General features: G+C 50.6%; 1 protein-coding gene across 1 annotated transcript in view; it reads left to right on the top strand.

Annotated features, from left to right (window-relative positions):
- The window catches only part of NCAPD2 (non-SMC condensin I complex subunit D2), a 38,466-nt gene that overhangs the window by 14,423 nt on the left and 9,162 nt on the right, over positions 1-14,881 (top strand). The window contains exons 18-22 of the mRNA XM_064155911.1: positions 10,466-10,598; positions 12,894-12,978; positions 13,078-13,239; positions 13,473-13,687; positions 14,728-14,836. Coding sequence (XP_064011981.1) covers positions 10,466-10,598; positions 12,894-12,978; positions 13,078-13,239; positions 13,473-13,687; positions 14,728-14,836 — 704 coding nt within the window. The remainder of the gene's footprint in view (positions 1-10,465; positions 10,599-12,893; positions 12,979-13,077; positions 13,240-13,472; positions 13,688-14,727; positions 14,837-14,881) is intronic.

Here is a 14,881-nt window from a genome sequence, read left to right as displayed (position 1 = left end):
CCAGGCTGAAAAAGACCTTTGAGATCACTGAGTCCAGCTTACCACCCAGCACCTTCTAATTAACTAACCCATGGCAATGAGTGCCTCATCCAACCTCCTCTTAAACACCTCCAGAGATGGTGACTCCACCACCTCCCCAGGTGGCCCATTCCAATGCCAATCACTCTTGCTGTGAGGAACTTCTTCCTAACAACTAGCCTAAACCTGCCCTGGTGCAGCTTGAGGCTGTGTCCTCTTGTTCTGTCACTGGGTGCCTGGCAGCAGAGATCAACCCCACCTGGCTGCAATCTCCTTTCAGATAATTGTAGAGAGCAATAAGGTTTGTCCTGAGTCTCCTCCAGGCTGAACAACCCCAGCCCCCTCAGCCTCTCCTCACAGGGCTGTGCTCCAGCCCCCTCACCAGCCTTGGTGCCCTTCTCTGGACATGTTCAAGCACCTCAACATCTTTCTTAAATTGAGGGGCCCAGAACTGGACACCATACTCAAGGTGTGGTCTAACCAGTGCTGAGTACAGGGGCAGAATGACACCTCTGGTCCTGCTGGCCACACTATTCCTGATACAGGCCAGGATGCTGTTGGCCTTCTTGCTGGATCCTTGTTGTACTGGGTCCCAGCAGCATAGTGGCTGTGTGAGTATGATGACTGCTTTGTGTTTAGAATGTCCTTCCCTTCTCAGAGCTTGCTGTGTTCTTTATCCATGTGTGGGTGACAACAATGAGAAACTGCTGAGTAGAGAGGTCTGGAACCTTTAGCATGGATGAATCTGCTTTGCTTTCTGGAGGCCAGAAGACTGTAACTGTACCCCATGGCTTTCATTGCCTCAATTTCCTAGCCCACCAACCCTTTGGTACTTCCCTTAGCTGCAAGATTTATTCTTAATCTTCCTACTTCAGTCCTTTATCAGTCAAAAATAGGCCTGCATAATGATGAGCTTAAAGTTCCTAGCTTTAGAGCTGGGACCATTTCTGGAGCTTCCAGGCAGTTCTGCACTGTGCCTGTTAGATCTTCTTTCCAAGGTTCTGCCAACCATAGAATTGTAGTGCCTTCAGGTGTTGCGGAGGGCAGTAATAATTCGTGGCCGAGTCGAGAATTTATCAAAAATAGATATTTTTTATTTTTACAAAACCCGCCCCCACAACTATATATGCAAAGATTAATTTCGTTTGATAAACAGGTTCAGTTGCATGAGAATTCTACGAGGATACCATTAATAATCTGACTATATATATTTGGAAGTCAGTTTTTGGAAAAGGAGTCTGCTATTAATTAATAGCGGTTTCTTACTAAATTAAGCTAAGCCAAATAACTCACTCAGGCTGGCTCGTGCAGTCGGTCTTCCTCCTCCAGCGGCTACAGGAGTCGTTAAGGGTCGTTAAGGGTCGTTAGGCAGACAAAGGTGTGCCTAACACCAAGGCAAGTCCTTTGGTCTCTCTGCAGTGCAGGCACAGGAGAGTGAGCGAACTCGTCCAGGCACAGGCAAAATCCAAAGCGGGAACCCCAAAGGCGGGAAGACCCCCAATATTTATAGCCTTCGCTAGACAAAGGGCAGAGTTACCACACTTTAGGCGCGAAAGCGCACGGCCAATCCCAGCCTGGCTCCAGCGCGGGAACTCACGGGGCAGTCGCCGCCCCCTTCTCGGCTGCAGGGCAGGCGAGGGGGGGGGAAACCAGGCGGCTTTTCCCCTTTCCCCCCGAAGTCCGGGCAGGAGAGGAATTTAGGGGTACAGGACTCCAGGACATCCCACCCCGGTGGTAATGAGCATCTTTGTCTAGAACTTGAGTGAGAAGTGATCCCCCTTCAATTTAGGAACCTATTAATATATATATATATGGCTTAGCCTTTTCCAACATTAACAATATGTAACACATTAATCGCCCCAACAATATTTAACAATACTTAACAAGGCTTAACAATAGCCCAAACAGTATTAAATAAAGCTACACAGTCAATTTGAAGATTGCTCTGTTCCTGGTAGAGCAACCAAGTTCATGGCAGAGCCTTAGATGCTCTGAGTCCATGGCTGGAGGTCACAGTCCGTGGGTCCTGAAGCCATCATCCACTGGCCACCCCGGTGATATGACTCCATCTCTCATGTAGCTGGTTCTCCCTTTCCCAGGTGCTGGTCAGGTGGTCAGGAACTGGTCCTCTGCCTCGGCCTTAACCTGTAAGGAGACAAAATCTGCCTCGGCCTATAAAGGCCAGGCTTGACAATTAATAGTTGGGGACGATCCACCGTGTACTGATCCGGTGGCCTTTTCCATTTGCATCTAGGGCTTCCCAGGCATATAAGCCTCTGGGTTTACCCCATGCCATTGGCACTACCCCTATAGGTTGGCCTTTTGTACTGGGGCAGGTGGTCAGTGACCACGTGGCTCACCTAGGCAGCAGGTCTTTGTTCTGGGGGCTTCTGTAGCTCTCCCCGTGACTGCTGACCATTAAAAGCTGCCGAGCCACTATTACGGTAATTCAGTGTTTTGCCTCCCGTGTGGGAGACGAGAAAGGGTTAACCTTTCTGTCTGGGGACGAGCTGCAGTTCCCAGCGCGGGGGCTGCCGCTTCTGGGCGAGCCGCTCTGGGAGCCACCGCTGGGCTTCTCGCGGCTGCCTCTGGGTTTTGCAGCCGATTTCTGAAGGCACCGCACTAGATCCTTCAGCTGCCAGTCTGCCAGCTGCCTTAAAACAGTTTTTGGTACCCCTAAAGTCAGGGCTTGTCTATACCAACTGTTCTTTTCTCTGGGTCTCCAGTCACTCTGTGGGTCTCTGCCCCTTTTCCTCGGGGAGAAGCCTGAAGGACCGGTCCCCCTGGGGGGGCAGTCCTGCACTGGCCGGACCTGCCTGCGCAGAGTCCTGGGATTTTCTGGGGGAGAAGCACGAGACTGTCTCTCCCCAGCCCCTTTTCCTTCAGGAGACCCAAACCCAAACTGCAGCCCGTGGGCATTCAAGTCAGTTAACAGTTCAGCCCAAGTCATTACGTGCTCTTTAGCACCATCGTTCTCTGCATTTTCTCCAAGCACACGTTCAATTTTCTCAACGTTCTTCATTACTTGGATTTGCAGAGTTGCTGGCAAACCCTTCATAATAGGGTGCAGTCTCTCCGGGTCCACAGGGGCATAAAACGGGCAATCATAATGTCCCTTATCATAGATAGCCTGGACACAGGCAAGTCTGCGGAGAGCAGTGATGAGCTCAGAGGAGCTGGTGACCTTTAGTTCCGTCGGCTCCCCCCGGTAGGCTGGACGGACACTGCTTGCCCAGTAGGCTATCCGGGCGGTGAGGCTGTGTGTCCCCTCGGGTTCACGTGTCAGGAACACATCGTCCCCCCAGTCTCCAGCAGCTTCCTGCGAGTCTAGAAGGACCCGGTCCCCACCGGCTCGGGACACTCGATACACATAGTCAGCGACTGAGTCCCCAGGATCTCTCGCATATTTGACTTGTAAGTCACTGAGCTGTGCATCTGTGAACTGTTTTTTGATCACGGTGGTCCCTGCACCGCCTTTTCTGCCCTTCACGGACTCAATCCTAATCACAGGCAACACGTGCCTCTGCACCGTGGCGCCCTCCTCACCGGAGCTCTCTTCTCCGCTAGCTACGGGAGAGTCCGGTCGGGACCTGCGCTTTCTGCGTGGCTTTGAGGCTTTCTGCCGCGCAGAGGCATGTGCAGAGGAATTCTCTGAGTCTCTGGCAGAGTCTTTTGTGCCTGGTTGCGGGGAACTCCTCTCCCCCGAAGAGCCCCTCGGGGCATTCTCTGCCTTTCTCCCCGATTCCCGCGAATCACTCCATTCAAATTCAGACACGGAGACCGAAGAGGTGGTGTCTGCAGGCGTTACAAGCCTTTCTTTCATCCGGGCAGTCAGTGCCGCGGTCAGGCTCTTTGTCTGCGCCAGCATGCTTTCCCAGATAATTTGGCATTTAGCTTTTTCTGCTAATAAATCCTTTTCCAAGGCCTGAATTCTTTTTTCATAATTTTCAAATTCGGCCAGAGTCTGGGTCACGACTGACCCCAGAACAACAGAGAAATGCTCCGTTGGAGACTCAGAAATCACAGGGTCTGAGCGCTCAGCTAATTTCTCCAGGATTTTCTCCGGATTTTTACAATTTTTCTGAGCCCAAATTAAATCAAGACCTGTGATTAGGCATCCCTTTTCTTGTAGAAATTCTATGATTGAACTACCCTGCATACACTGCGCCATAATGTTGCGGAGGGCAGTAATAATTCGTGGCCGAGTCGAGAATTTATCAAAAATAGATATTTTTTATTTTTACAAAACCCGCCCCCACAACTATATATGCAAAGATTAATTTCGTTTGATAAACAGGTTCAGTTGCATGAGAATTCTACGAGGATACCATTAATAATCTGACTATATATATTTGGAAGTCAGTTTTTGGAAAAGGAGTCTGCTATTAATTAATAGCGGTTTCTTACTAAATTAAGCTAAGCCAAATAACTCACTCAGGCTGGCTCGTGCAGTCGGTCTTCCTCCTCCAGCGGCTACAGGAGTCGTTAAGGGTCGTTAAGGGTCGTTAGGCAGACAAAGGTGTGCCTAACACCAAGGCAAGTCCTTTGGTCTCTCTGCAGTGCAGGCACAGGAGAGTGAGCGAACTCGTCCAGGCACAGGCAAAATCCAAAGCGGGAACCCCAAAGGCGGGAAGACCCCCAATATTTATAGCCTTCGCTAGACAAAGGGCAGAGTTACCACACTTTAGGCGCGAAAGCGCACGGCCAATCCCAGCCTGGCTCCAGCGCGGGAACTCACGGGGCAGTCGCCGCCCCCTTCTCGGCTGCAGGGCAGGCGAGGGGGGGGGAAACCAGGCGGCTTTTCCCCTTTCCCCCCGAAGTCCGGGCAGGAGAGGAATTTAGGGGTACAGGACTCCAGGACATCCCACCCCGGTGGTAATGAGCATCTTTGTCTAGAACTTGAGTGAGAAGTGATCCCCCTTCAATTTAGGAACCTATTAATATATATATATATGGCTTAGCCTTTTCCAACATTAACAATATGTAACACATTAATCGCCCCAACAATATTTAACAATACTTAACAAGGCTTAACAATAGCCCAAACAGTATTAAATAAAGCTACACAGTCAATTTGAAGATTGCTCTGTTCCTGGTAGAGCAACCAAGTTCATGGCAGAGCCTTAGATGCTCTGAGTCCATGGCTGGAGGTCACAGTCCGTGGGTCCTGAAGCCATCATCCACTGGCCACCCCGGTGATATGACTCCATCTCTCATGTAGCTGGTTCTCCCTTTCCCAGGTGCTGGTCAGGTGGTCAGGAACTGGTCCTCTGCCTCGGCCTTAACCTGTAAGGAGACAAAATCTGCCTCGGCCTATAAAGGCCAGGCTTGACAATTAATAGTTGGGGACGATCCACCGTGTACTGATCCGGTGGCCTTTTCCATTTGCATCTAGGGCTTCCCAGGCATATAAGCCTCTGGGTTTACCCCATGCCATTGGCACTACCCCTATAGGTTGGCCTTTTGTACTGGGGCAGGTGGTCAGTGACCACGTGGCTCACCTAGGCAGCAGGTCTTTGTTCTGGGGGCTTCTGTAGCTCTCCCCGTGACTGCTGACCATTAAAAGCTGCCGAGCCACTATTACGGTAATTCAGTGTTTTGCCTCCCGTGTGGGAGACGAGAAAGGGTTAACCTTTCTGTCTGGGGACGAGCTGCAGTTCCCAGCGCGGGGGCTGCCGCTTCTGGGCGAGCCGCTCTGGGAGCCACCGCTGGGCTTCTCGCGGCTGCCTCTGGGTTTTGCAGCCGATTTCTGAAGGCACCGCACTAGATCCTTCAGCTGCCAGTCTGCCAGCTGCCTTAAAACAGTTTTTGGTACCCCTAAAGTCAGGGCTTGTCTATACCAACTGTTCTTTTCTCTGGGTCTCCAGTCACTCTGTGGGTCTCTGCCCCTTTTCCTCGGGGAGAAGCCTGAAGGACCGGTCCCCCTGGGGGGGCAGTCCTGCACTGGCCGGACCTGCCTGCGCAGAGTCCTGGGATTTTCTGGGGGAGAAGCACGAGACTGTCTCTCCCCAGCCCCTTTTCCTTCAGGAGACCCAAACCCAAACTGCAGCCCGTGGGCATTCAAGTCAGTTAACAGTTCAGCCCAAGTCATTACGTGCTCTTTAGCACCATCGTTCTCTGCATTTTCTCCAAGCACACGTTCAATTTTCTCAACGTTCTTCATTACTTGGATTTGCAGAGTTGCTGGCAAACCCTTCATAATAGGGTGCAGTCTCTCCGGGTCCACAGGGGCATAAAACGGGCAATCATAATGTCCCTTATCATAGATAGCCTGGACACAGGCAAGTCTGCGGAGAGCAGTGATGAGCTCAGAGGAGCTGGTGACCTTTAGTTCCGTCGGCTCCCCCCGGTAGGCTGGACGGACACTGCTTGCCCAGTAGGCTATCCGGGCGGTGAGGCTGTGTGTCCCCTCGGGTTCACGTGTCAGGAACACATCGTCCCCCCAGTCTCCAGCAGCTTCCTGCGAGTCTAGAAGGACCCGGTCCCCACCGGCTCGGGACACTCGATACACATAGTCAGCGACTGAGTCCCCAGGATCTCTCGCATATTTGACTTGTAAGTCACTGAGCTGTGCATCTGTGAACTGTTTTTTGATCACGGTGGTCCCTGCACCGCCTTTTCTGCCCTTCACGGACTCAATCCTAATCACAGGCAACACGTGCCTCTGCACCGTGGCGCCCTCCTCACCGGAGCTCTCTTCTCCGCTAGCTACGGGAGAGTCCGGTCGGGACCTGCGCTTTCTGCGTGGCTTTGAGGCTTTCTGCCGCGCAGAGGCATGTGCAGAGGAATTCTCTGAGTCTCTGGCAGAGTCTTTTGTGCCTGGTTGCGGGGAACTCCTCTCCCCCGAAGAGCCCCTCGGGGCATTCTCTGCCTTTCTCCCCGATTCCCGCGAATCACTCCATTCAAATTCAGACACGGAGACCGAAGAGGTGGTGTCTGCAGGCGTTACAAGCCTTTCTTTCATCCGGGCAGTCAGTGCCGCGGTCAGGCTCTTTGTCTGCGCCAGCATGCTTTCCCAGATAATTTGGCATTTAGCTTTTTCTGCTAATAAATCCTTTTCCAAGGCCTGAATTCTTTTTTCATAATTTTCAAATTCGGCCAGAGTCTGGGTCACGACTGACCCCAGAACAACAGAGAAATGCTCCGTTGGAGACTCAGAAATCACAGGGTCTGAGCGCTCAGCTAATTTCTCCAGGATTTTCTCCGGATTTTTACAATTTTTCTGAGCCCAAATTAAATCAAGACCTGTGATTAGGCATCCCTTTTCTTGTAGAAATTCTATGATTGAACTACCCTGCATACACTGCGCCATAATGTTGCGGAGGGCAGTAATAATTCGTGGCCGAGTCGAGAATTTATCAAAAATAGATATTTTTTATTTTTACAAAACCCGCCCCCACAACTATATATGCAAAGATTAATTTCGTTTGATAAACAGGTTCAGTTGCATGAGAATTCTACGAGGATACCATTAATAATCTGACTATATATATTTGGAAGTCAGTTTTTGGAAAAGGAGTCTGCTATTAATTAATAGCGGTTTCTTACTAAATTAAGCTAAGCCAAATAACTCACTCAGGCTGGCTCGTGCAGTCGGTCTTCCTCCTCCAGCGGCTACAGGAGTCGTTAAGGGTCGTTAAGGGTCGTTAGGCAGACAAAGGTGTGCCTAACACCAAGGCAAGTCCTTTGGTCTCTCTGCAGTGCAGGCACAGGAGAGTGAGCGAACTCGTCCAGGCACAGGCAAAATCCAAAGCGGGAACCCCAAAGGCGGGAAGACCCCCAATATTTATAGCCTTCGCTAGACAAAGGGCAGAGTTACCACACTTTAGGCGCGAAAGCGCACGGCCAATCCCAGCCTGGCTCCAGCGCGGGAACTCACGGGGCAGTCGCCGCCCCCTTCTCGGCTGCAGGGCAGGCGAGGGGGGGGGAAACCAGGCGGCTTTTCCCCTTTCCCCCCGAAGTCCGGGCAGGAGAGGAATTTAGGGGTACAGGACTCCAGGACATCAGGTACTGGAAGGCCACTATTGAGTCTCCTTGGAGCATTCTCCTCTCCAGGCTGAACAACCCCAGTTTCTTCAGCCTGTCCTCCTAGCAGAGATGCTCTACCCCCTGCTCATTTTTGTGGACCTCCGGGACCTGCTATATCAGGTTCATGTCATTCCTGTGCTGAGGGCTCCAGAGCTTGATGCAGATGAAGTCTCACCAGAGCAGAGGTGATTTACTTTTGTTCTAGAGGTGTCCACTGGAAACTTTTCAAGGTTTTATTTTGAAATGCATCAGGTTCTTCACCCAGGTAATTCTGTATTCCTCAGATCAGAGCTGAGCATAAGGAACTTAGAATTCTGCCTTTCACAGTTAGAAAGAGTTTGGCTGTTTGAGTTTGCTTTTTCTGTTGTGGTTGTGTTGTTTCTTGCAATAAGGGAAGAAGCAGCAAGTGCAGATGTGGTGCATGGGGATAGGTCCCAGTGGTGGACTTGGCAGAGCAAAGAGCAGGGTTAATGGCTGGATTTGATGATTCTGAAGGTCTTTTCCAACCTAAATGGTTGAATGATTCTAGTTGTCACCAGTCCTGAGCTGATGGATATTTCTATTTTGCTTCTTTCTGATAAGAAAGAGGAGTCCAAAAATCTTTCTTTCAAAGAGACAGTGTGTTCAGTGTCGTTCAGGCTTGAGAAGCTCATCTTTGTGGAGTGGGGAATTTACTGGCTTCTGTGGAATATCGCTCGCTACTCGTGTAGCTGTATCTTGAGCAATTGGGTTGATATCCCCTCTTACTCAAACCACTGCTTTCTGCAAGGAAGGAGTATTTCTATTCATTATCCATACACGCAGAGGAAAGGGTCCTCAGGGTCCTGGTGCACAACAGGATGCCCAGGAGCCAGCAATGTGCCCTGGTGGCCAAGAAGACCAAGTGCATCCTGGGGTAGGGTAGAAGGGCTGTGGTGAGTAGGTCAAGAGAGGTTCTCCTCCTGTTCTGATCTGCCTTGGTGAGACCACATCTGGAATATTGTGTCTAGTTTTGAGCCCATCAGTTCAAAAAGGACCTCAGGGAGCTGCTTGAGAGAGTCCAGAACAGAGCCACAAAGATGTTGAAGGCAGTGGAACATCTCCCTGCTGAGGTCAGGCTGAGGGAGCTGGGGCTCTTTAGCTTGGAGCAGAGCAGCCTGAGGGGTGACCTCAGTCACCTCTATCAAGATGTGCAGTGTGAGGAGGACAGAGCCAGGCTGTTGCAAATTATGCAAAATTCATAATCTGTATTAATTTTGATAACTGAAAACTGCTTTATGAACATCAAATCTCACCAGAAAACTTATTCACAAGGTTCGAAATGCGTGGTTTGGGAATTTATACACACAGGGAGCAGGTGGTTTTTGCAGTTAATTATACCACTCATCCACTAGATGTGCACAGGAAGCTCCTTTCTGCTTCTGGCAGAAGGCAATTAGTGAATTACAAGAGGCTTTAATTATTTACTCACAAAATAGTATCAGACAATACCCAAAGCACGTGGAGGGGTTGCTGTTGGTGGTCTCAAAGCCATTAGAGGCTTTGGAGTTTCCCAGGCTCTCTTCTTGGGAAGCTGGGAGTCTAGCATAGTCTCTGCCCTGGTTCCTTTTGATTCCTGATTCAGCAGAAGCCTTGCAGAGGAGCAGGCAGGATGCAATGCCATGTGCAGTCTTGGCACAATGTCACACTGGCTAGGCAGGCTGATCACATGCAGGCATTTAGAGCTTGTTCCTGGTGACCTCAAGGCAGTGGAGTTTCCAGGCAGTTCAGGGTGCAATGAGGCATCAGCACACACCATGCTACCTGCTCATCCCTTTTCATCAATACAGCCCAAGACTAATGGGCCTTTGGACTTAGATTAGCCAATGAGAATGGCACTTTGCCAAGCTTGACCATATTAGGTGAAGCCAGGGCTTTTGTTTTGCTTTCTTATGGTTGCTTGCCCAAGCACAGAAGGAGGGGGAGCAGGAGAACATGTCTGGACAAGCCAGAGTCCTTTGACACAATGGCTTCAGGTTCTTTGTCTTCTTTCCCACGGTTGCTTCTTCCCAAAGCAGAAGGGGTGGGGAGAGCAGAAAAACATGCCTGGGCAAGCCAGCACATGGACAAGCCCATTTTTTGCCTATTTAAGCCTAGCATGACATAGGCTCTGCTCAGGGATTTTCAATGATAGGACAAGGGGCAATGGGTGCAAGCTGGAGCAGAGGAGGTCCCACAGGAACATAAACAAAAAACCTTTTCACTGTGAGGGTGGCAGAGGCCTGGAGCAGGCTGCACAGAGAGGTTGTGGAGTCTCCTTCCCTGGATACATTCCAAACCCTTCTGAATGTGTTTCTGTGTGACCTGTTCTAGCAGGACTGGATGATCTTTGGAGATGCCTTTCAACTCCTAACATTGGGTGGGTCTGTGATCTAATACCCTTATCCCTTCCACTCTGCAGAGGGAAGCCAGAGATCATAGGTAGCAACTTGGATGTCCTGGTGACAGTAGGGCTGTCTGAAAAGGCAGGTGAGGACTACCGCCTGGCTGAAGAAGTGTGCCGTGCAATCTCCAAACTTGGCTGTGACCCAAAGGTGAGACTTTTAGGCTGCTTGTGAGGACACCTGGAAACCAGTAACTGGGGAGAAACTGTATTGAAAAGAGGGAGAAGTGATTAGATTCTTAACAATTGTGAGATTAAGTGGGTTGAGACCATTGAGCAGCACTGCCTGGAAAGCTTAACACACATCAGTGAGCCTGTAAGGAAACCATTGTCAGTAGGCAGCAGGCTAAATTCAGTTAGTGAAGAGTTCAGTGCACAAGAAAATCTCTTTTCTTTTCAGTGCTCTTCCTCAGACTCCCAGTGCTAAAGTGATTTGTGTTCCCTCAAGCATAAAGACTTCTCCTCTGCTGTTGTTTCTGGTGGTGTGATTCCTTTCTCTATTAATTTATATTTGGGAGTTGTCGATCTGTACAGCTGAATCTAAAACATGAAAGTGTTTCAAACCTGTAGTGACATGGTGCTTGATGGCTTCTCTGTCTGGGGAACCATTCATACTTTCTTTTGTCTGGAGCATTTAGGGTGTTTTGGTTCAGAAGTTCCAATATGAAAAGCAGCAGTTCTTCACGTAGAACATTTCTTCTGTGTTTGCCCCTTCCAGTGGGGATACTTCTGCAGGACTTCAATGAATTAATGTGTATGACAACATTCTTAAATGGGTTTATTGAATGATTTGGGTTGGAAGGGACCTCCAAAGGTCACCTAGTCCCCCCCCACCCCCTGCAGTCAGCAGGGACGTTCTGTATTGAGTCCACCATCAGTAAGTTTGCAGGTGACACCAAGTTGGAAGCATGTGTTGATCTGTTAGAGGGCAGGAGGGCTCTGCAGAGGTACCTGGACAGGCTAGATGGATGGGCACAGTCCAGTGCCATGAATTTTAATAAGGCCAAGTGCCAGGTTCTGTACTTTGGCCACAACAACCCCATGCAGGGCTACAGGCTGGGGACAGGCTGGAGAGCAGCCAGGCAGAGAGGGGCCTGGGGGTACTGGTCAACAGCAACTGACCGTGAGCCAGCAGTGTGCCCAGGTGGCCAAGAAGGCTAATGGAATCCTGCCCTGGATCAGGAATGGTGTGGCCAGCAGGATCAGAGGTGTCATTCTGCCCCTGTACTCAGCACTGGTTAGGCCACACCTTGAGTATGTGTCCAGTTCTGGGCCCCTCAATTTAAGAAAGATGTTGAGGTGCTGGAACATGTCCAGAGAAGGGCACCAAGGCTGGTGAGCAGGCTGGAGCACAGCTCTGTGAGGAGCAGCTGAGGGAGCTGGGGTTGTTCAGCCTGGAGGAAACTCAGGGTAGATCTCATTGCTGTCTACCTCCTAGCAGAGGTGCTCCAGCCCCTGGTCATTGTGATGGCCTCCTCTGGATGCTCTCCATCAGGTCTGTGCCCTTGCTGCGTCGATGGCACCAGAGCTGGACACAGCATACCAAGTGAGGTCTCCCCAGGGCAGAGAGGCAGAATCATCTCACTCCATCTCTGGCCATTCTGCTTTTGATGCACCCTAGGCTGCCACTGGCCTTCTGGGCTGCAAGTTCTCACTCTGAAGATGTTTGTAATTAAGTTTTAGGTTGACTTAACTGCAGTTCAGTCCCTTCTCGCATGAAATTGCACTGTAGGTACTCAAATGACTGGTAGCTCTTTTCCTTCTCCCCATCCCCAGTCACAAATCCAGCACAGACAGTAGGATTGCAGTAAACTGAGCAGCTTTGTTTGCAGTTACCGAAAGCTAAATCCTCAAGCATTTGCTTGATTTGGTCAAGTCTAGCTGGATCAGTCAGATACTGATATGTCTGGGAAGGCCTCACCTAGAGCTCTGTAAGATGAGGGGAGTACAGGGATTAAATCCCTGCCCTGCTCCTGCTGGGCACACTCTGGCTCATCTTCAGCCAGATTTTGACCAACAGCCCCAGGTCTTTCTCTGCTGGGCAGTTTTCCTGCCACTACCCTAAGCCTGGGGTATTCCTGGCATCTTTGTGACGCAGGTGCAGGACCTGGCACTTGGCCTTATTCAGTATCATTCCACTGTCCCTGGCCCATTGATCCAGCACGTCCAGGTCCCTCTGCAGAGCCTTCCTACCCTCAAGCAGATCAACACTCCCTCCCAGCTCAGTGTCAGCTGCAAACTTACTGAGAGTGTCTGGATCCCTTTGTCCAGTTCACTGATGAAGACATTAAAGAGAAATGGCCGCAGTACTGTCTCTGTTTAGTTGCAGAGCAGTGCTCTGTGGTATGGGTTTGATGAGCACTGTGCACCCAGCAAGCTTATGCAGCTGAAAGGGCATGAAGGAACCTCTTCTATGGCAAGAATAACTCCTCTGTTCTATCTGCAGCCAGCACTGGGCAAGGACACTGCACCTTTTCGACTGCCACAGAACCACATGCTCTTTGGTTGCCTGAGTGAGACACTGAGCCAAGGTAAGCTCAGGCAGCAGCAGGGTTAGAGGGGATGAAGCTGAGCTGTGTGACATCCTGTGTGGTCACTAGGATAGGTGGTACATTTCTCTTTTCTATCAGGCTTTGCCCAGCCAAGTAGTGGCTGGATCCCCTTCATGGAGGCAGCAGTTACCCTGATCTACCAGCGGGCAGAAGGTGCAGAGGAGATCTGTGCTCACATCCTGCAGAAGTGCACTCAGCAAGTGCTCGAGAGGCTGCAGGAGGACGATGGGCAGAAGGCTGGTGAGGAAAAAGCTGGTGAAGGAAATCTGTACCCTTGGTGTCTAGTGCTGCCATTGCATGGACTAGAGTAAGCCCAGAGCTGAGATGCTCATGGAGGTGTTGGCATGGAAGGGTGTGAGTGCTGTGAAAGGAGTTTGTTGAGCACAAAGCTGGGTTGCACAGTGAGAGCTGGCAGACGCTGATGAGGAAAGAGGCCAAATCAACACTGAGACGCAGTCATTTATCTTTTCTAGATCCAGGGGGTTCTCCCAGCAGAGCCTCTGAAGGTGGCAGCAGTCTCTCCACGTTCCTGCTGACTCACCTGGTGTCCCTAGTGGGACAGGTGGCATTTCGGCAGGTGGTGCATTTGGAGGTGGCAGTGAGCGCAGAGCTGCGCAGGCGCCGCACCCTCAGAGAGGAGAAGATCAAGAAACGTTCCATTGGCAGCACGAGGAAGCAGAGACCCCAGGTGAGAACTGAGGTGTTTGGTTTTCTCCTGTGGGCAGCTCCTCCAGTGTCCCACCTACTGCTACAGCAAGCTTATGCAAAGTGCATTCCTGAGGATGCACAAGGTCCAGGGTAATGCATGCTTTGGAAGCAGAGATGGCCCTGTCGTGGCCAGGGTGGACAGGCAGAGCTGAGGTCCTTGAGAACTCTCACTAGCCTTGGATTTTGAAGAGGTGGAGGAGAGGGGAGGAACAGTGATACCCATGCTTAACTCCTGCTTCAGGTAGCCACCTCCTTCCAACTCATCACCTCCTTTCTTACCAGTGCAGTCTTCTGCAATGTGTGCCAGTGGTGCCAGGAGTTTTGGAACATTGGTCTGCTAGAGTTTGAGGCTTCTGTCCTCTCTCAGGTGGTAGTGACACAAGTGTGAATAGCAACTTTCTTACTGGGATCTGTGTGGTACCAATACCCTGGCTGCTTAGGTCTGCCCCAGAACACTTTGGAAGATGTGGTGAAGCTGACTTTGGTGGGTGAGAAGAGAGCAAAATGTTGTATCCCTAGCTATCAAGTCTGGGCATAGGCCCAGAGAAATCTGTAGCTCATTTTGTCACCCACCCTGCTTATCAGTGTCACAACAAGAGGAGGTTGCTCTCACTTTTTCCAAGAAGCAGCAGCTGGATGCAGGTTTGGTCCCTGTGCAAGATCTCTGCCTGGCTATAGAGTTTCCCCTAATCCTGCTCACAAGGCCAGCAATTCACAGGCTGCTTTGAACTTCTTGCTTTTAGGCTTGGCATGTCCCGTAAGTTGTGCCAGACTTGAGCACTGATGCCAGATGTGTCCTATGTCTGTCTTAGCTTAATAGCTTCAGTAGCTTCGACTGACTTGCTGAATCCTGAGCTACCGTACACAGCTCCATGCACTTCTCAAGGAAAAGTGGGTTACCAGACTCTGGATCTGGCATGCTGCTGGTAACATGCAGGTCTGGCCTGAGAGGAGAATGTTCTGTGAAGGAAGGGGCTATTGTTGCCTGTCATCTTTTTCAAAGTTTTCTTTTCTGCACAGGGCTCAGGAAATGAGAGCACTATGGAAGAGGAGCTCCTTATGGGAGCCTCTGCTGACGACACAGAGGCTGAGCTCATTCGCAGTATCTCTGAGACAGAGCTTCTAGAGGGTAAGTGTGGCTGCTGCCAAGGAGCTCCCTCAGTCCCTGGGAGAA

This window comes from Pogoniulus pusillus, chromosome 15 (assembly GCF_015220805.1).
Source record: "Pogoniulus pusillus isolate bPogPus1 chromosome 15, bPogPus1.pri, whole genome shotgun sequence".
Taxonomy (NCBI): domain Eukaryota; kingdom Metazoa; phylum Chordata; class Aves; order Piciformes; family Lybiidae; genus Pogoniulus; species Pogoniulus pusillus.
The sequence above is the reverse complement of the archived record's forward strand: the minus strand, read 5'-3'. Positions and strand labels throughout refer to the sequence as shown.